At 41.0% G+C, this 19,305-nt stretch overlaps 1 protein-coding gene across 2 annotated transcripts; it reads left to right on the top strand.

Moving 5' to 3' along the window:
* The first annotated feature begins 2,321 nt into the window (after nt 1-2,321).
* Nucleotides 2,322-18,123, top strand: alpi.1 (alkaline phosphatase, intestinal, tandem duplicate 1). Of its 2 annotated transcripts, none has more exons than XM_005453950.4 (12): nt 2,322-2,580; nt 5,920-6,036; nt 6,690-6,815; nt 10,504-10,619; nt 11,932-12,106; nt 13,128-13,300; nt 14,157-14,291; nt 14,381-14,456; nt 15,220-15,354; nt 15,525-15,716; nt 15,906-16,022; nt 16,873-17,153. In XM_005453950.4, exons 2-12 carry the CDS (start codon nt 5,943-5,945, stop codon nt 17,151-17,153), a joined length of 1,620 nt encoding a protein of 539 aa, XP_005454007.1. In that variant the 5' UTR covers nt 2,322-2,580; nt 5,920-5,942. The 2 variants fall into 2 exon arrangements, with proteins under 2 accessions (XP_005454007.1, XP_005454006.2); XM_005453949.2 differs by lacking the exon at nt 2,322-2,580 and adding an exon at nt 2,610-2,689 and having other exon boundaries at nt 16,873-18,123.
* The last annotated feature ends 1,182 nt before the right edge of the window (nt 18,124-19,305 follow it).

Below are 19,305 nucleotides of genomic sequence, written 5' to 3'. Positions count from 1 at the left end.
AAGCTGTAAAATAATAAGGTTTTTCCCTAAGGAAACAAATTATTATCACTATATACCTCTTAAATAAAGATTAAATAAAAATTGGAATTAAAAAGAAAACATGCCATATAATTTGATAATTTGTGGGTATTTTCTTTAAGCATATCTAAGAGTGGCAGTGCATGCAATATGTTTCCAAAAATTATAACGACACAAAAAAAGAAATACCCAAACGCACACAAACCACTTTGAACTAAAAAAAAATAAAATAATAGAGTGCAACAGGTTAATGTGCAGAAAATAGAAGGGTTACATTGCCATCTCTTTATGAAATTCTCCAAATGAGATGAATAATGGGCCTTTATGCACGCACCATTATGAAGTCGTTAAAAAACTTTTGGCAACGTGTCGTGAGTTTATGAGAGCAGTTGAAAACAAAACACTGAAACAATTTGTCCTCTGCTGGGACGCTCACACTTGGACTCGTTTGCCAGCTTTTGCGTGCATTCAGATTCATTATTCACGACTTCGTGGCACCAAAACAAGGCAAAGACTGAGCTTCAAACTGTGGCCTTACACAAAGTACTGCGGTGACTCTTTGAGCCCCCCTCCTCCCCCTAACCAGAATCTTGTTGTCACCTAGTTTTATGTTACCCCAGCAAGCATCTGGAAATTGGGCTGGGGGCAGCTGAATGTTTAAGTATGAGCAGTTTTTTTGCTCCTAAGGCTGAGGGGGGGTTGTGAAGAGTGCTTTAGCAAGATGCTTATTCACTTTCCATTTACAATACATAACAGCAGCTGTTTTCTGTATAATAACTACAGACTTTAGCATGTTAGTGGTGCTAAAAGGATCGGACAGAATGATACGTTTTTTTTTATACTTTTTGAATTTTTGTGTAGCCTCTGCAACATTTTATTCTTAGTGAAAGTTTACACTTCCTGAATTACTTCCATAGGTCAAATAAATGACAGAGGTTGAAACTCTGAGGGGTTGCTTTAAAGTGTTCTAAATGTATCCACAGTGCATGAAGTCCCCTGGGTGGTCGAGTGAGCCCCAAAAAGAAATGTCAGCGACATATTTCTGTATTGCTAATCCACATGTGAGTGTGCAACCTAAATGGTCAATTTGTAAAACAGAAATGAGAGAGCTGAACGAAAGAAGCAGTCGCCTCCGGTGCTGCTAACATTCCCTGTCTGGCGAGCACCTGGAGAATATTGAGGATACTGCAGAGGATGTTTTTTGGCAGGGGCCTGCCTAGAAAAATAAACCTACGTCTGACCTCAAGCGCCAGTCGCGGAGTCGCCTGACCTAACCGACTGACACAATGTTCTCCCACAAGTACAAGCATCATGCCTGGGTGGCCGTGGGGGGAAAGGGGAACTCTCTCTGGCCCACTTTCAAAAGAGAAAACAAAAGCCACTAGGAGCTGCAGCCCGACTTTGAATTTATGCTATTTGACTGCGCTGACTGGACTCTGGATGTATTAAAATTAATATTCTTGGCCTTCATGTACTTTCTTTTATGCATGAATAAGAAGATTTTTCAATCTGTTTTGGTTTTTTTGCACATTGTTCTCAGCAGCTGTTTGTTGTGTTTTTCCAAGGTCTTGCCAGCTGAAGAAAAACGCAGCTGGAATTGATTTTTTATTTTATATGATACTTCTGCTTCTTCTGAGCGTTGTTGCTCTTCCTTGGCCCTCCTGTCCTCCCTCCCCTCCCTCCCTCTGTGCTCTCTTGCTCTCGCACCCTGACTCTTTTCCTGCAAGTGTGATCGCTTCTGTAATGAGGGCTCTTTGATGTGGAGTGGATCTAGGGTAAGCTGAGTGCTTAGTTGAGTGGGAGGCAAGGAATGTGAGGCAGGTAGTCTACACCACAGTCGTGTTGATTAGAACTCATCTTCTCTCCCCTCAGACCTGCTCAACAATCCTGAATACAAATGTTTCTCTCTGGGTTTCCACACTGTCTGTGCTCCCTGTTTTCAATCAAATATACCTCTCATTAGCACATATTCGTGTCTTTGCAACATACAGCATCTTCACACTTGTTTATTCGAGTCTATTCTTTAAACCCTTTGTCCCAGTTTGACTCCTTTGAAACCAATTCAGGCTCTTCCTCGCAGCCAACTACAAAGCCTGAACCTATGTGAGCTGCTGACAGTCATGTGTCCACAGAGGACACAGAGAGAGAAAAAGACTTTGATTCAGTCCATTGTAGACAGAAAAGATGGGCAGCGCAGGGAGGGAAAACAGGCCCGGCTCTCTGATTTGATGGATGTTTCTGACGTAAACTGGTAAGAAGGTGAGTGCTGCTGCTGCTGGTGCATTTATGTGTGTTTGTCCAAACAAGTGTGTTTCCTTATCCCGCTCCGCATCTGCCTCATACAAAAGATTCAAGCCAAGGCTGCAACATGGTAGTGCTGGAAGGGAAATAGCTTTTCATTTTTGCATCAGTTATTTATTATGTCTTTGGATATGCCGGCAGTGAGAAAGAAAGTTCATCAGCCACTGTTACAGAAGGCAGTATAAGAGACAGACTGTAATCACCTGGTGTTTAGAGAAAGTGAAAGAGGCAAAGGTCGAGGAAGTGGAGCAGCAAGAAGAAGTAAGTGGAGAAAACTGGGGAGTGGGGGTGTTGAAGAGGTTTTTGAAGCTTTGGGTCAAAATGATACTGTTTCTAATCATACTTCTTCTCCATAGATGTGGCTGCACAGGTAAGTCGGTTTTGTGTGTGTGTGTGTGTGTGTGTGTGTGTGTGTGTGTGTGTGTGTGTGTGTGTGTTTGCGATATTGCTAAGGGAGCCAGAAGCAGAGCAAAGGTTAGCAAACCAACGATCATTAGGACATTTTTGATGTGGTCACCATGAGCCCACGAAAGCATTATTTCTATGACATTGTGCAATACAGTTTTCAGTGCATGCAGTTAAAGTGGCGCTATACGCCCGGGAATAGGTTTAAAGTAATTAACTGTTTTTCCATGTTATGACTTCTTTGGTCTGACATCACAGAATGGCACTCACATGCAAACATAGACTTTTTTTTCAGTCTCTCATACTCGCATGTTTCAGATGTTCACTCCTTCTTGCTAAAGCAGCCTTTTTAATTTACTCTTTCAACATATGAACAAACACACACATGCACACTCTCTACAGTCTAATTAAGATAAGCGCCATATTCCTTTTATGAGCCTAAGTGGAGCTACTTCTCAAAGCTGTCAGAGTGTTTCTTGTTGAAGTAGCACCCTCTTGCCATAGCTGATGCGAGTGGCCGTCTTAAGCCCGGACCCGGGTCTCGGGGGACTTCACCTCTCATTCCTCCCTCCACTCCCCAGTTCCAATTCAGTTGCATGCCGGCAATAAAACATTTTATGGCCAGCCTTCCAACTATTCTGAGATAGGATCTCAGTCATCAGCCCTGCTCATAAATATGGCCTACATCATTTATGTTCCCTTGTTAAATTGATCCAGATCTTTTCTTCATCTGTTTCATGGATGTCACTCTACGAGTATGTGCTCAAAGTAAAAAAAGAAAGAAAGAAAAAAAAAGGGGGTTCATATTTGTGACACGGCCAAAATAGATCACAAGCATCATTGCAGACTTAGTTTAATTGCTCCAGCAGTGCTGTCTCTGTTTTTGTCCTCTTTAAGATCTGATCTGGCAGCCAGTCTGTCTTTTCCATCTTTTCCTATTAAATGTCCTGTTTTTTAAAGATGCCCTCTCAAGCATCTGTAGCTTTCACCATCAATATTCTTGGCCCAGGCTGTTTTTCCTCTATCACTGTGTCATCTTGAAAATGGTCTTTTAAACGCTGTCTTTTAAAAGTCAGGGGGAATGATTGGGCTCCTTCTTTTAAAACTGTGGTTTGGTGGTCTGGCACCACCCACACTTACATCCTTGCCTCAACAACCTGAACCCAAACATGCCCCCCACCCTCCCCACCTTTCCTTGAGTGGCAGAGTCTAGGTAATCACTGTAATTTACGCAATCTATACATTAAAAGACCCCAGCATGTTCAAAGCAGAGGAAAGGGACATTTCAGGGGAATCTGACCCAGGATCCAGAACCTGAAATTAAAGAGCTGTGTGTGTGAAGAGGTATGCATGCAACTGCAGGTTTTCTATACATTTTTTTAAAAAAAGGACAGTGTTACATGAAATTCTAAATTAAGATATACTTGCCATTGGAAAGACATGAGAGCTCTTCATAGTCATTATAAATTCAAAAGAAACAATACTACTGTTTCAGTGACAAACAGAGATTATTATTCAGAAGTTGGATTCTTTTTAGATTTGCGAACATTTGTTTTCCTTGTACAGAAAGGATAGAAGGTCTGTTTAAACAGACCACACGATGGAGGAAGGCCACCCTGCTGCACAGGTTTCCGCTGATACATGATCTCAATGTGTGCACAAGTCACCATCTGCTATACTATAAATATCACATACGTGTACACTCACTCTTCAGCAGAAGGCAGGTTAAGTTCCTGTGACTATTTTACTTGGGTTAAATGAAACATGTCAAACTTCCTACCCTTAAAGGTAGCGAATAGTGCAGATATACTCCATACAACACTGAAATAAGACGGATCATGTTGCATGTCAAAGAAATTATTCTCTTGCAGATGTGAGTTGTTTTTGTTGTGCTTTTCTCTGTTTCCCAAAGAGGCTAAAGTACCACTTGATACATGGATGATCCATGCTGAGTCCTAAGCAGCTACCAGGTGTTTACACTAATTTGACTTTCCCAGCTAGACTTTCTCTCTGGGGCAAACCCATAACAAATGAATCCTCAGACATGCTCACACAAGTTTTCCTGCTCTTGCATATGCCACTGGTATTTCCAGTTCATGTGGTGTGGGCTACATCATGTGAGGCCTCTCTACCCAGATTGCTTTTATGATTTTATTGCAGTCTTGATTAGGCACATGTGACTAACTGCAAACCCCTGTTGGCAACGCATGAGCGGTTGGCAGAAAGCAGTGATCTTCCAGAAGAATTGTAACAACGCTGCGTTCAAGAAGGCGGGAGCTGTTCACCGGGAATTTGATGCTTCTGGCCGTGCGGAACAAAGTTGGCCCAGCTCACCTCATTTCACACATTAACTGTTGTGTTTGCATAGAAGAAAGGAGACATTTTCATTCTGCAGGCGGGCTCCACTACCTCACAGAAGAAAAATGCTAACCCTGCTTCATTTGCCGCAGAAAAACGGGCCAAGTTGACTTAGCGAGAGAGGGAAAATATTGGGGTCTTTTAAATGCAAAAATTCAGGGGAGGGAAATGGAAATGTGACCGTTTTCCTGACATAAAAAACAGAGCACATCAAGACTCAATTATGATGTTCTCAAGACTAAGCTGGACTTTGTTCCCTTTCATTCTTTTTTGAGTGTTTGTCCAAGAGATTGGTGGGGGGGACAAAATTGAAAAAGACACAGTTATGATTTGTAAAATGATGGATGCCAGCATAAATTGATAGTTTTGGGAGTTTTTTTTCCCCCTTCTGTTAAAGGGACTGCAGCTTAAAAAGACCCAGGAGGCACACACCACATCAAATAATAAATGGGATCTCTATCACAATCACACACAAAACAGGGGAGCCAGGGAAAGGTACTGCAGAAGGGAGGAAAAAAAGGTGTAACATTTAAAATCATAAAAATAAGAAAAATAAAATGGGGTTTGTGCATTTTCAACAATTATTCTATGATGCTGCGCAGCTCCTGTGTGGTCCTCTTTTTCTGCCTCTCTCCCTTGCTCTTCCTCCTTCTCTCACACTCACTCTTCCCTCTTTTGTGGCTCTAAGCCTATGAGCTGGCTTGGGCCCTTCCTTACTACACACACCCAGCGGGGCTTTATAAAGGCAGGGCCGGAGGTCTCGGCAGCCACACTCTCTGCCTGCGCCTCCTCTGCTTTTACGTCTGCACTGAAAGCCGGCTGTGTCAATTTCTCCAGCTTCCAGGTCGTGTGGAACAAAGATGCTGACACCACATTACAGGGTCCCCAGTCTCCTGGTTATCCTGCTGGGCCCCATCCTGATGGCTGCCAGCCGGGCTGCTATGGACAGCCAAGGTGAGGAGACGTCAGAGTTATTATTGCTGCCTGAGGTTGGGATATTAGTAGCACTTTGTGGGGAGGAAAATGGACACACAGACTCGAGCAGGTAACCTCAAACTGGGACTGGGTATGTGAGTAAAGACAGACTGCTTTTGAAAACGCAGGTGTGTGGGTGCCAGTAGCTGAAGATGAACATAAGCTTGTGTCAGTGTATTTTTGTCCGTGTCTACCTGTTTGTGTAAACTTTGGGATGGACTGTTTGTCTTTCCTTGTTTTGGTGTGTGACCAAAGGAATTTTCTTTTTTCGCTTTGTTTTTCCCCCTAGAGCTTCACCGGGAGCATGAATGGATAGATATCAAAGTGCCCTCAAGGCTGTTTTTTTCACTTTGACACCTTTTAAGAAACCTGTTTTTCTTGTCTGAACCAAGGCAAAGTACATGTGCATATGTCAGGGCATTAATGGTAAAGAGAGAAAAATGTGTGCTCACACGCACACACATGAATTCTTATGAAGTTCTGCACATGGAAACGCCCCACGCACAAACCATAAACAGTCAGCCCCACACGCATGCCTGCTTCTCTACCTGTAAATCTTTGAGATCTACTCATATCCAAGGCTGCATTTACATCTCATTTATTTTTTCTCCATGCATGTTTCTATGGAGCAGCCCTGTATGAGCTTGAGAAAGAGCCGGCATATTGGGATGCACAAGCGAGGGCGACGCTGGATGCTGCGCTCAGACTCCGTCCTCGGGAGCACCAGGCCAAGAACGTCATCCTCTTCCTCGGTGACGGTAAGTTCCTGAGAAATCCATTTCTCAGGGCGATCGTGGCTCAAGAGTTTGGAGTTCGCCTTGTAATCGGAAGGTTACCGGTTCGAGCCCCGGCTCGGACAGTCTCGGTCGTTGTGTCCTTGGGCAAGACACTTCACCCGTTGCCTACTGGTGGTGGTCAGAGGGCCCGGTGGCGCCAGTGTCCGGCAGCCTCGCCTCTGTCAGTGCGCCCCAGGGTGGCTGTGGCTACAACGTAGCTTGCCATCACCAGTGAGTGAATGTGTGCGTGACTGGGTATGTAAAGCGCTTTGGGGTCCTTAGGGACCATAAAGGCGCTATATAAATACAGGCCATTTTAACCAGCATTCAGTGCTGGCACAGCTGTGGCTAAAGATTCAGTAGAAAAGGCACTACTTTCCCCTTCACTGACAAACAGTATTTTGAAATAATTATAAAACTGTTTTCAAAGTTGGCAAGCAATGTGAGGTTTTGAGGGGTTTTTTGCCAAGACTAAACAGAAGGATCAAATATGGTTCAGATATTTGGGAAAATTAAGCTTGACCACAGTGCTTTGCAACTTTATGGGCAAAATATGGAACAAATAGGTGGAAAAAAATACTTGTACAGACATATGTTGGTGTAGCATTATGATAGACATTTAAAGTTTAAATGGCTGATTTTTATTTTTTAACACTACCTGCGCTGACAGGTCCGAGGCTGTGTTGTCTTGCAGTGAGATGTTGGCAGCAGATCCTTTCATTCCTGTGGGTTGAAAGGTGAGGCTTCTGATAATCAGGCTTGCTCTGGTCTGCCCCAGAGATGCTCCGTCAGGCTTTGGATCACGGGAGGTTGGAAGCCTTTGGCTCTTTGCTGTGCTCCACAACCTGTTCCGGAACTTTTTCTTTGCAGTGTGGATTCTGATGTCAATGGTTGTCAGATTGCTGGGCTTGTCACGCTGGTCAGAGACCAACCAACTGCAGGTGGGGGTGTGGATGGCCTGCTAGTGGTTTTAATGTTGATGTGTGATCAGTGTACAGGGTGCAGTGAAAATTTTTTTATCTCATTATCTCATTTAAAGCACTGGGCCACTTTTAAAACTATATTTTTATAAATCCTCCATTGTGTTAGTAACTCTGTTTTACTCTATTTTAAGGAAAAGAACAAAATCACTGAGATCCACCAAAATAACTGGTATTGGGTTTGGCAAAAAAAAAAAAAAAAAAACCTTTCCAGTGCACTGTGACCAGGCACACATGTGTCACAGTTTAGCGCCTTTGCCTTTTCATGGATAGGATGCAATAGTAGAGGCCTGTGTTGGCAGCCAGACACCACCTTGCTGTTGTTTCTTTTTCTTTTAATAGTGCAAAAATTAGAAATGTTATAATTTCTAGCTTGACCTCATAATGGCAGCATTGTCACATGGTTAGAATATTCAAACCCAGAAACCATTAAACAGAAATGTATTTATTAGGCTTATTCTGTGTTCCATTTACCCTGGATGTTAGATGGTGGAGCTTAGAGTGACTCCCACTTCCGAGTTGAGCATTTCCAGTAGAAAAGTCACAAAATCAAGGAAAAACAGCATTTGCTTTGTTCCTTAGCAAGGTAGAACCATTCATGTATCTGGTGTGTGACCCTTTCAGCCATGGTGTGCTCTTCTGCAAAAAGCGTGATCTTCTGCTTTTTGCAGAAGACCACATGAGGTGCAACTCCAATCAGCTGCCAACTGGAAACTGAGGCTACAGTCTTTACATGCTATGCAATATTTGACAACACAAGGTTGGAAATATGCTGCCTGGTCTGATGAGTTTCAATTTCTGCTGCAACATTCAGATGATAGGTCAGAATTTGGCATAAACAACATGAAAGCATGAATGCATCCTGCTTTTTATCAACAGTTCAGGATGCTGGTGATGGAGTAATGGTGTGGGGGATATTTTCTTGCCACTGTTGTCACACAGTTTAAGTACCAGAACCCAAATACAATGATACAAAACTGTGTAAGTGGTTTATACTGTACTGCATTTACCTGTGAAGACAGATGTCAGAGGTGGAAGCTGTGTTCCAGTAATAATTTCGGAAAAGCAAGGAAAAACAGGATTTGTTTACTGTGTGTAAACACAAGATTTGTTTACTGTGTGTACTTGTTTGTTGCCCTGAAACACACTACCCCAGCACATTCGAGTATGCATGTGGTTTATGTAGTGAGCTACAAATACACAGCAGTGATCCTACAGATCACAAGTTTTACAGTTTTACTAATGTTCCCACTTCCGCCATCTTGGATCGTTAAATCAGGGTTAGTCGTGCCGTCTTGACTTTCTCAGTTGAAAGTCTGATTTGAGGAAGCATTCCAGTTGAAGATTGTGACTGGGAACTTGGAAATTCCACTTTCCAACTTCAAATGGAATTGCCATTATTGACATAGCAGCATAGCGCTGCTTCATCTGAGATTAATGCAGTTTAATCCTAAGAAAAATAAATAAATTGGTTAAAAAGGTCAAAAACAAACAAAGGTGTTGTGTATTTTTTTTTCTCTCACACAGCTCTTACAGAGCCATTTGTTCTTTTCTTTTAGAGGGCATTGTTTTACACACAGGTTTTTCTTGTTAGCAGTTGTCTTTTAGTCACGCTGCTATAACTTCACAGTGGGGGCGCCACCTTAAAGATCCACTGTTGAGATAACAAAGTGTCCTTCTTTAGCACTTGAGTCTGACACTGGAATGTCTACGGACAGCTATTGACATTTGAGAATAATTTCCATCTGCATTAGATTTGGCTGGAAATTGTTCTGCCATTAATTGTTAGTTTTATGACTGGTGAGGGATTAAATGAGTTTTGGTAAGAGAAGCTGATTAAAGGCACAAAGATGTGAGAATGTTTTTTGTGTTAAAGACAAACAATATCTGCTTTAGATCATACCCATCAAGTCACATTTCTGGGTGGTCGGTGAGCCGAGTTTTCTTTACACATCTCTCCTTCCCTGCTTTGCTCTAAGCCTGTTCTTAATTTTATGAGTGTGACTTGTAAGGGAGACTTAAATGCACCACAGTAGGGTTTTTAAATACAATGGTAAAGGGCTTACAGCAGCAGAGGAAAAATTGTAGGCATCATAGCAAGAACAGCCAACAAATCGGTTGCTTAGTTAAGGAGGTGCAATGCTTCGGCCTTCTCCGGGAGTGTTCATATATGCATGGGTCATGGGTCAATCCTGTTTTTGACATTGCGTGTTAAATCACAACCTGATTTCAAACAGAATCTAACAAAAACATTCTTACCCCTGGAAAAAGCTCTAAGATATTAAGAGAATATGCCAAATGAGATACAGGATGGCAAAAAACGTATCTTAAAATGAGATCTTTTGAGTTATTTTTCATTGGAACAGTAAAGTACCACAACAAAGAATAAATACACATATGAGGAACAGGTATCACTGCTTTAGAGTTTTCTTGTGTTGCATGCAAAACTCTTTGTTAGTCTCCTCTTGGCATTTTCTTAAACATTGGTAACTTAGAATCAAAGTCTCAGAGAAATGTATAAATGTATCCATCACCTTTGTGTGCCATGAACAATTAAGGCAGTTCTAAAGAAATAACAGGGGGAGTTGAGCCCCGTACTAGCAAGGTGGACCTTATAAAATGTCCAGTGAACGTGTATAATGTAGACTGACCACGTCAGTGACCTTTGGTCGTCAATCACTATCTCGCAGGAATGGGCGTGTCCACAGTGTCAGCAGCTCGAATCCTGCGAGGTCAGATGGATGGTGGATCTGGAGAAGAGACGATACTAGCCATGGACACCTTTCCATACGTGGCCCTCTCTAAGGTGACAAAACAGCACTGCTGACCTGCAGGTCATCAGTTATTATTCATCAATGAATTATTTATGCCTAGAAAGAAATTCAAAACAGCCAGTAAAGTGTCATCCTATAACCTCAGCTGCACTTCAAATGTATTTTACATTTAGTATTTTATTAATAGTTCTTTTAAGTTCCTTTCTCCACTCATGAGAAGTAGGAAGTAACTTTTCCAATGTGTGCTCTTGTTCTGCTGTGGCCTGATGAATACAACTGTATCCACTCACATTACATCTAATGCTCTTTTTTAATCTTTTTTTCTCTAGAGTTGGTCAGTTGGTTGCTCGGAAATATGCTTTTATGTAATCCCTTGGAAGGTTGGAATACACATTAACCAGTAAATAGCTCTGTATTTTCAAACCTGCGGTAAAACATTTCTTACTGTGTTTAAAAATTATTGCATTTTACTGTTACATTATCCTAAAAAAAGGTATTCCTCTTGGTGAAGAAAGTGACAAAGCAGGGGGGAATTTTCACACAAATTTCAAAATACATTCCAGGTTAGCAACAGCTCACAGAAACATGTCTTTTCTCTGTGACCTTTGAGTTTTTTCCCCACTCTCACTCACATTCTTGTAAAGTGTGCGTGTGTATTTGAGTGTGTGTTTATGGTAGAAATGCAGTAGCCTGGTAAATCAGTACAGAAAGACGTGAAGTAGAACTATCATAGAGACAAAGACAGATGCACTGCAGGTGAATCCTCCTTTATAAGGAAGGGTGGATCAGGGGCTTGAACGTGTCTTTTTATTCACATGCTTCGTTCCCTTAACACGACACATGCCACTCAAACGCTCATGTGAAAAAAGAAATCCTAATACAATCAACAGCTGAAGTGAAAATGCTGACACTGTGGTAGAAAATGTGAACACAGATTTAAACTCATCATCCTGGATTGAACATAATCCCTAAATCACTGTGTGGTTGAAAGAAGGAATCAGTGTTTAGTGTCTTTGGTGCCTCTGATATCCCAACCTATAATCAAAAGAGAACATATCTGATATAACACATTCTAGCCGGCTCCATCTTTTAGATCATCCCCAGAAAGTTTTGCAGCTTAAGTGACAATCATTTCTATTTAACACATTAGAACATGGAGCACATTCAAGCAATCTCAGTGGAGAAGCAAAAATGCTACTTTCAATATGCAGTGAATGCATAAAATATCTCAGCTCCCCAACTGTGCATGTGCAGATTTCACTTGTAATATTTAAAATAATGACATGGTTCATCTGTGTTTGATGCTGTCCTGATTTTAATGCTGTTTCTGTTTCTACTCTGTAGACCTACAGTGTGGACAAGCAGGTAGCAGACAGTGCCAGCACTGCTACAGCCTACCACTGCGGTGTGAAGGCCAATGCAAAGACAGTAGGACTCAGCGCTAAAGCGGTGCCCTACGAGTGTAACACCACCTTCGGTAATGAGGTCTACTCAGTTCTGCGGCGCGCTAAAGCACAAGGTAAAGACAGTTGATTGCTTGGTCAAGTATTGAGTGTGGTGTGTAAAGGATGGGTCAACCAGTTTGTTTTCTTATCTTAAGATATGTAATGCTTTAAAATAAAATATGTGGAATAAAGCAATAATCTGATAAGCTACTTCAGTGTTGCTTGCCAATTACGGTTCAACGTTCACAAAATATGTATACAGTTAGGACAATCACCCACGCTGATCTGCCTTGACTTTTGTGCCTGTGGTCACTTTACGACATGCAATTTGTGCGGGGTTGTCTGTCAAGGCATGTGCATGTTTCACAGTTGTTTCCATCGTGTGACAACATTAGACTGAGTTTGCTGTATTTTTGTCGCGTATATGTTTATTTGCATCATGTGTTGATGTACTAAATCGTTTAGTGCCACCCTGGCTGCGGGGTAAGACCCTGGCAAACCAAATATGGCTGAGGTAACACAGACCACTGATGTTTTCTTCATCTTCTGAATTACACTTAGTCTAGCTGCTCAACTAGCACCAAACTGACTTGGGAGACCCTGCTGGGGGCAAATTGCCTCCAATAACATAACTGCTGAAGATCACTAGGGCACAGAAACCACCCCACCATGACAAGGTTGAGAATCATTAAGTGGACTGTTCTTTTATGGCTATTTTTTTCTATAGTTATCAAAAAATAAATAAACATGGAGCTACCACAACCTGCCCACAGAGATACTGTATTGTACTGTGTTATTAATTCCAATGTATTAGAATTAGCTGTTATTCACCAAGATCAAATGATTTTTATTTATTTATTTATTTATTTTACAAACGACAACAGTAACTACAACAAATTCTAGGAGCGTGACTGCATGAAAACTCTCAGTCTCACCTCCCTCTATCAAAAACATCTCACCATTGTCCCCAATAAAACAGACAGTTCTTAGAACTGGAGTTCTCTGGCACAGAAGAAGAAGTAAACCAAATGTAAACTTCTTCACGCTGGATGTATTCTTTACATTTTTCATTTGCAGTTTTCTGTTGTTTTCCAGGTAAATCAGTAGGAATAGTGACCACCACCCGTGTCCAGCATGCTTCCCCAGCAGCCGCCTACGCCCACTCTGTCAGCCGCAGCTGGTACAGTGATGCAGATCTGCCTTCCAGTGCTCGCGAACATGGTTGTGTCGACATTGCCACCCAGTTAGTCACCAATGTCGACATTGATGTAAGAACGAAAAATTGTTCGGCTCTTTTTAATCAACAAATAAGATAAAATACATCAACATTAGTGCAGCTATTATATAATAGGGTTTATTTAAATAGTTTTATAAACTGGTAGGGACCAGATGATTTTTTTTATTATGCCCTGATGTGTAAAATCTTAGAATTGAAAGAGGTTGTACTCAACTTTTGTCCTATAATTGGGTAGGAAGTGTCTGGTTGAGCTGGTCTGGTCTGTCTAGACTTTCACTAGATAGATCAGGCTGCACCCACCTGTTAAACAGGTGCAGGGTCACCAGGACATGCAGAACTTCCTGACAAACACCTGGCCACCTCGTGCCTCCTTTTCTCCTTTGGCAAACCCATTACAGAGGACCAAACTTTTGAGTTCTGTATGTCCGTTCAGCCACAGTCTATACTTGATTTGTAGGCAATTCCTCTCAGAAGTGGAAGTCACGGTGTGTGTGTGTGTGTGTGTGTGTGTGTGTGTGTGTGTGTGTGTGTGTGTGTGTGTGTGTGTGTGTCTAATTTCATATGACTCTCCTTGATGAGAGCAGTACACAAATACTTTAAACCAAAGATTGGTTGTTTTGCTGCACCACCTTCCATAAAATTGCAAAAAATAAATAAATAAATGAATTGACCTTGTTGGCCTATGTTTAATGTCCATGTACAAATGAGTACTCTGTGTTCCCAGTTATCTTCCATTGTGATTCCCAGAGTTCATGACTTTATCGTTTAATTTCAATTATCCTGTCAGATTATAATTAACTATAAATTTAAGGTCAATACAAAGAAATATGTGGAAAATTAGAAAACCCAAACATCTCAACGGTTCTGCTTGTTGTTGTTTTTTAAAGGTGATTCTTGGTGGAGGCAGGATGTACATGACTCCAAAAGGCACCCCAGACCCAGAGTACCCTACCTCCAACTCCCGCAAGGGGGACCGCAAAGACAGGAGGAACCTCATTGATGTCTGGCTGAAGGCTAAACCAGTAGGATTATTGACAATTATTGTGAGAATATTTCCTCATTTCCACCACTACAGCTCACAGATTCACGTTTCCTCTGGTTTGTGTTTCAGAACAAGAAATCACGCTATGTTTGGCACAGGAAGGAGTTTGACGAGATAAATGTTAAAAATACTGACCGTCTCATGGGTGGGTAACAAATATTGGGTCTGCTAATGAGCAGATACAGACTTACTGCAGTATATTAAATATATTAACACTGGTAGAAAGGTAGGGAAAAGACATTTAGTCATAAACCTGTTTACATATATCTGAGTTATGAAATGTTATAAATGCCTTAGAAAGAAGAGGAGTTCACTTAACTCAACTTTAATCTTTATAGCCATGTAAGTACTTATGATGTTGACTGGTATCATCTCTTACTGCTCTTGTGATAAAACCGTCTAGGGTGGAGTCATGCTGTTATGGTGTGCATGACAGCAATACAGCTGCCAATAGCTCAGAGATGTTATCATCTTGTTATCTGTGTTGTGCATATTACCCACTTGTATGATAAATTTGGAAAATTAAAAGTGTTCTTACTGTTAAAACAAGCCATCACAGAGAAATGTGGAAGGCTTTACTTGCAGTTGGCAATTATGTATGTATTAACTGCCTTAACACGATTCAAAATGTTTTTAAAATATAACTTAAATGAGCAAATGAACCAATTTTTAGATATTAATGATCTAAGATTGCAGCGCTGATTTTTACTCTACAGATGGGGTCAGAAGGTTTTAGCTGTTCAACTCTAACATATTTTGAAATTGACTTTCACTTTCCATCTTTTTTTGGTTTTTGTTGTTCTAACTGACAGTTTGGATTAACTGCAACATTGCTGTGTGCTGCTGCATATTTTTTATTCATTTTGGTCCAACATTAACATTTTCTTCTTGTTTGTTCGTGCTTCTAGGTCTGTTTGAGCCCAAAGACATGAGATTTGAGGTTTTCCGGAATAGCACGCGTGATCCATCCATTGTGGAGATGACAGAAAAGGCTATTCAAATACTGAAGAAAAATCCCAAAGGATACTTCCTGTTTGTGGAAGATGAGTGCAATGAAACTATTTTCTAATCTAAAATCTAAGCAAGCACATTCATTTAATTATTTATCTTGTGAATCCGGTTTAATGAGGTTTACATTAAATATTCATTCTTTAAGATTCAAGATAATGAAATAAATATCAAATGTCTAAATCTCTTTTCTGTTATCTGTTACGAGGGAGAATCGATCACGGTCACCATGATGGCATTGCCAAACTGGCGCTGACAGAAGCTGTGATGTTTGACCGTGCCATTCATCGTGCTGCGCAGCTCACCAGAGAATCAGACACGCTGACTGTGGTCACTGCTGACCACTCTCATGTCTTCACCTTTGGTGGCAACACACCTCGAGGAAACCCCATCTTTGGTATGACTCAAAGCACATGAAGGCATTCTGGGTTAAAACTAGCACGAAAATCATGCTCTGATGTGTGAAATTACAAGCACAAGAGGGGAGAAAGGAGGTAAAACAAAAAATGGTGCAGACAGACCATTTGTGAAGAATACTGGAACTAGCCTCACCCTTACCTACATTCTTTTTATTTTTATTATTCAGGATTAGCCCCAAAGAAAGCTGACGACCAGATGCCTTTCACCAGCATCCTGTATGCCAATGGCCCCGGTTACGTCCATATAAATGGAACTAGAGAAAACATCACTTTGGTGGATTACTGTAAGTACAGATTGATGTCTTTCAGCTGTGGCACTCGCCTGTGCTGATGTGTACACTGACACCTTGAAGCGATGCGGTTATGGTTGGCTTGTGCATGTTTTTCTGGAGAGCAGAGATAAACTACGAGGGTCCTTTTATTTACAGATTCATGGTTCTGTCTTCTGTTTAGTTCTTTGCACAGGCCTCCTTGTCATTATACAAGTGCACTTTGAAAGGTTAACAGCAATGATCCTTGTTCTACACCGTGTATTTTTGTCATTGCATAAGTGTGTGTAGCTTCAGGTGAAAAGAATGCCTTTTCTTTTTAATATACTTTTTCTGGGAACCAGTGTACACTCAACCCACATGGAACCTATCCCCTGCAAGTCAACATCTGTATGATGTATCTAAGACTATGAGGCCAAAATGTGATTGCAACAGTTTTTGTGAGATGTAGAGATAAAAGAGAATAAAGGTTTGATCTTTGATTAATGCTTAAAAAGGCCCCTTTAGCCAGACCAAACCAAAGACTGCACTCATTTTCCAAATACATCCAAATTTTGAAATGCATTATTATCTCACATTTCGGTTTGTTTGTTTTTTTTGACATACTTTGCTTGCCATTAGTCACTGAATCAAAGGGATTTAGATTCCTTTCTGGTTTGTGAAAATTATATTATTAAGTTTAATTAAATAAATTATAGAGGATTTGAAAAACACAGCTGTTTAGGCAACACTGCCACAGAAGCATACATGAGGAAAGTGTGGTAACAGTGCAATCTAATGTTTGTCTCACATACATTAGACATACACATACATCTATTTAGCCTGAAAGGTGTTTGGTGACTGGCTACACACTCTTTTTGTTTAGATGATGAGGAGTACATGCAGCAGGCTGCTGTGCCACTGGATGCTGAGACACATGGCGGGGAGGATGTGGCCATCTATGCCAAAGGACCAATGGCTCACCTGTTCCACGGTGTGAAGGAGCAGAATTATGTGGCACATGTCATGGCCTACGCTGCATGTTTGGAGCCTTACACAAACTGTCCTCCTCACATTCACCGTCACAATCATTCCTCCTCTGGCTCTGTGAACACACCTTCCAGCCTCTTGTTTTTCCTTCTCTGTGTTCTCTTGTTGTTCAGATGACCCTTCCCAATCCTGTACACGTGTTACTTTGTATAAATGTAGCAATATGCACTAAATACTTGCAGGGTATGCATGTGCACTCTATGCGCACAGGCTGTCAACTTAGAATCCAGGGATAAACGTACTGTATTTCTTAAGAGAAAAAAAGATTCTCTGTGCGTCCATATTTACATGCACAGTTAACCTAACATGCATGCAAACGCAGGCTTAACTTCCATGTGCTAACTCTATTCAGGTGCATACCAACAGTTATGCAGGAACTTCAAGCTACTACATATGCAAATCAGCAGTAATTCATATGTAAACAGCTCTCCAAGTGTTTCCACTGCAGAGCCATCAAAACTTGCTGTATTTTATTAAAGCCATCTTCAGCATATACGTACGTATGTGACCTCTAACATGCACTAACTTTTTTCATTATCAAGTGTGAGTTTTGCCCATTTTGTTTTTTCTCCAGTTAAATACATTCAATGTAATCTAAAGCTTGGACAGCATAAACTGAAGCAAACAGACTTGAGTTCATTTTTTATCTATTGGCCACTTATGCAGGGCACAGAGCAGTTACATGATCATCACTGTCCTAGTGAAATAAAATACTATAACGTAATCCTGAACTATGAGCTGTCATGACATGGCGAGTACCAGCGTTATCAGACCTTAGAAGAAATCAGAAAGAATGTGTTAAAATATTAGCCCTTCATTATGTGTCTTGACCTTAATAGTTCCTAACCTTTTATGTTTTTCTGTTAAATTGCCTGTCACTTGATACCGTAATCTATTTGATTGAAAATGAATGTATTTTATAAGCAAGTTGCATATGTATTTTCATACTATTTCTTTTCCTACAGATGTGTAGGCATAGAACATCTGATTTTCTTTGTAAAATCATTCTCCATTTGATAGAAATTATTTTGGGTAATGCCTGACTTTATGGGTCATTTCATTTAATAAAGATTGCCAAGAAAGAGCATATGTGTTTTTACATTTTCTGGATGGGCTATGTTCAAAAGTAAGTGTATGACAATGTCACCCCAACATTTAAGAAAACATTTAGATACTGATGTTAAACTCCCGTTTAGCCTTCCAACAGAGTCTGTGAAATAATGATAAAATAAAATAAATAATAATAAAATTATCAGGCTCACTTACATGGATTTCCCTGTAAGGAATGAAATTTTGACAATGCAAAAGTGTATTCCGCCGAATCTTTCAAAAATCTTCCTGTATTAATAAAACTGTTTTCTGCAATAAGCCCAAACCTGGTCCAAACCACCAAAGCCAGTGGATATAAAAGAATGAACATTTTTAAACCACTTTTCTGAAAACACCACACATATGTGCGGTCAAAGCCACCTATACACACACACACACTCATGGGTCAGTTAATTGTACCACAAATTAAAATAAACAGCCAATTTGTGAAAATTGGACCACTTGACCATAAAGTGCAATAAACAGATTTTTTTGCACTGCAATGTAAAAGTGTGTAAGAGTGAAAAACAAAAATTAATCTGTAAATTTTATCCATTTTGTACTGATTTATGGTACTACAGACAAGAGTGATTAAAGCTATTGCTGGTAAACATTTACCAGATAGTGCTTTTTATTGCAGCTGTCTGTACTCGGGCCGACATACAACTAATAAACACAAACATTTAAATAAAAAAATAAAATTAAAAAAGGTTGTTATGGTCCGGGTGAGCTGCTGGAATTTTCCACTGGTTCCAGATTCACCTGTATCGACCCCGGGGCAGGGCTATAATTCAGTCACCTGTGTAACCACCTGGAGCTGGTCTAAAGCAATCAGTCTCAGACATTTAAGACCCATGTTGACTCCTTCTCACCGCCAGTTTGTCAACTAACCTAAATTTCTGGTCACGTCATGGTTCATCCCTCAGGTTCCCAGCCATACTCCCAGCTCCCCATCTTTGGGAAAGCTTCCAGCTTACACCTGCCTGCCCTCCTGGCACCTTTTGCTAGTGGGATCTCTGGAACCCAGTTCAGCCATTCACTCTGCTCAGTTCACCCGGAGCTACACCTTCTCTCCTCCGAGCAACACCAACTCCACCTGCAACTGCCATCACACTCGTTTCCAGCCTCTACCCAGTCCACCTCATTAGTTCCCCCCAGGCCCGTACCCCTCACCCTGCTT

The sequence above is a fragment of the Oreochromis niloticus genome, linkage group LG15 (assembly GCF_001858045.2).
Source record: "Oreochromis niloticus isolate F11D_XX linkage group LG15, O_niloticus_UMD_NMBU, whole genome shotgun sequence".
In the NCBI taxonomy this organism is placed as follows: domain Eukaryota; kingdom Metazoa; phylum Chordata; class Actinopteri; order Cichliformes; family Cichlidae; genus Oreochromis; species Oreochromis niloticus.
The sequence above is the reverse complement of the archived record's forward strand: the minus strand, read 5'-3'. Positions and strand labels throughout refer to the sequence as shown.

What these genes read in the sequence shown, in the direction of transcription:
- alpi.1 (XM_005453949.2), top strand. Translation starts at nt 2,641, where the DNA reads ATGATACTGTTTCTAATCATACTTCTTCTCCATAGATGTGGCTGCACA. An exon ending in CCATAGATGTGGCTGCACAG is followed by an intron (nt 2,690 to 5,919) that starts GTAAGTCGGTTT and finishes CAATTTCTCCAG; the next exon opens with CTTCCAGGTCGTGTGGAACA. An exon ending in ATACTTCCTGTTTGTGGAAG is followed by an intron (nt 15,355 to 15,524) that starts ATGAGTGCAATG and finishes GTTATCTGTTAC; the next exon opens with GAGGGAGAATCGATCACGGT.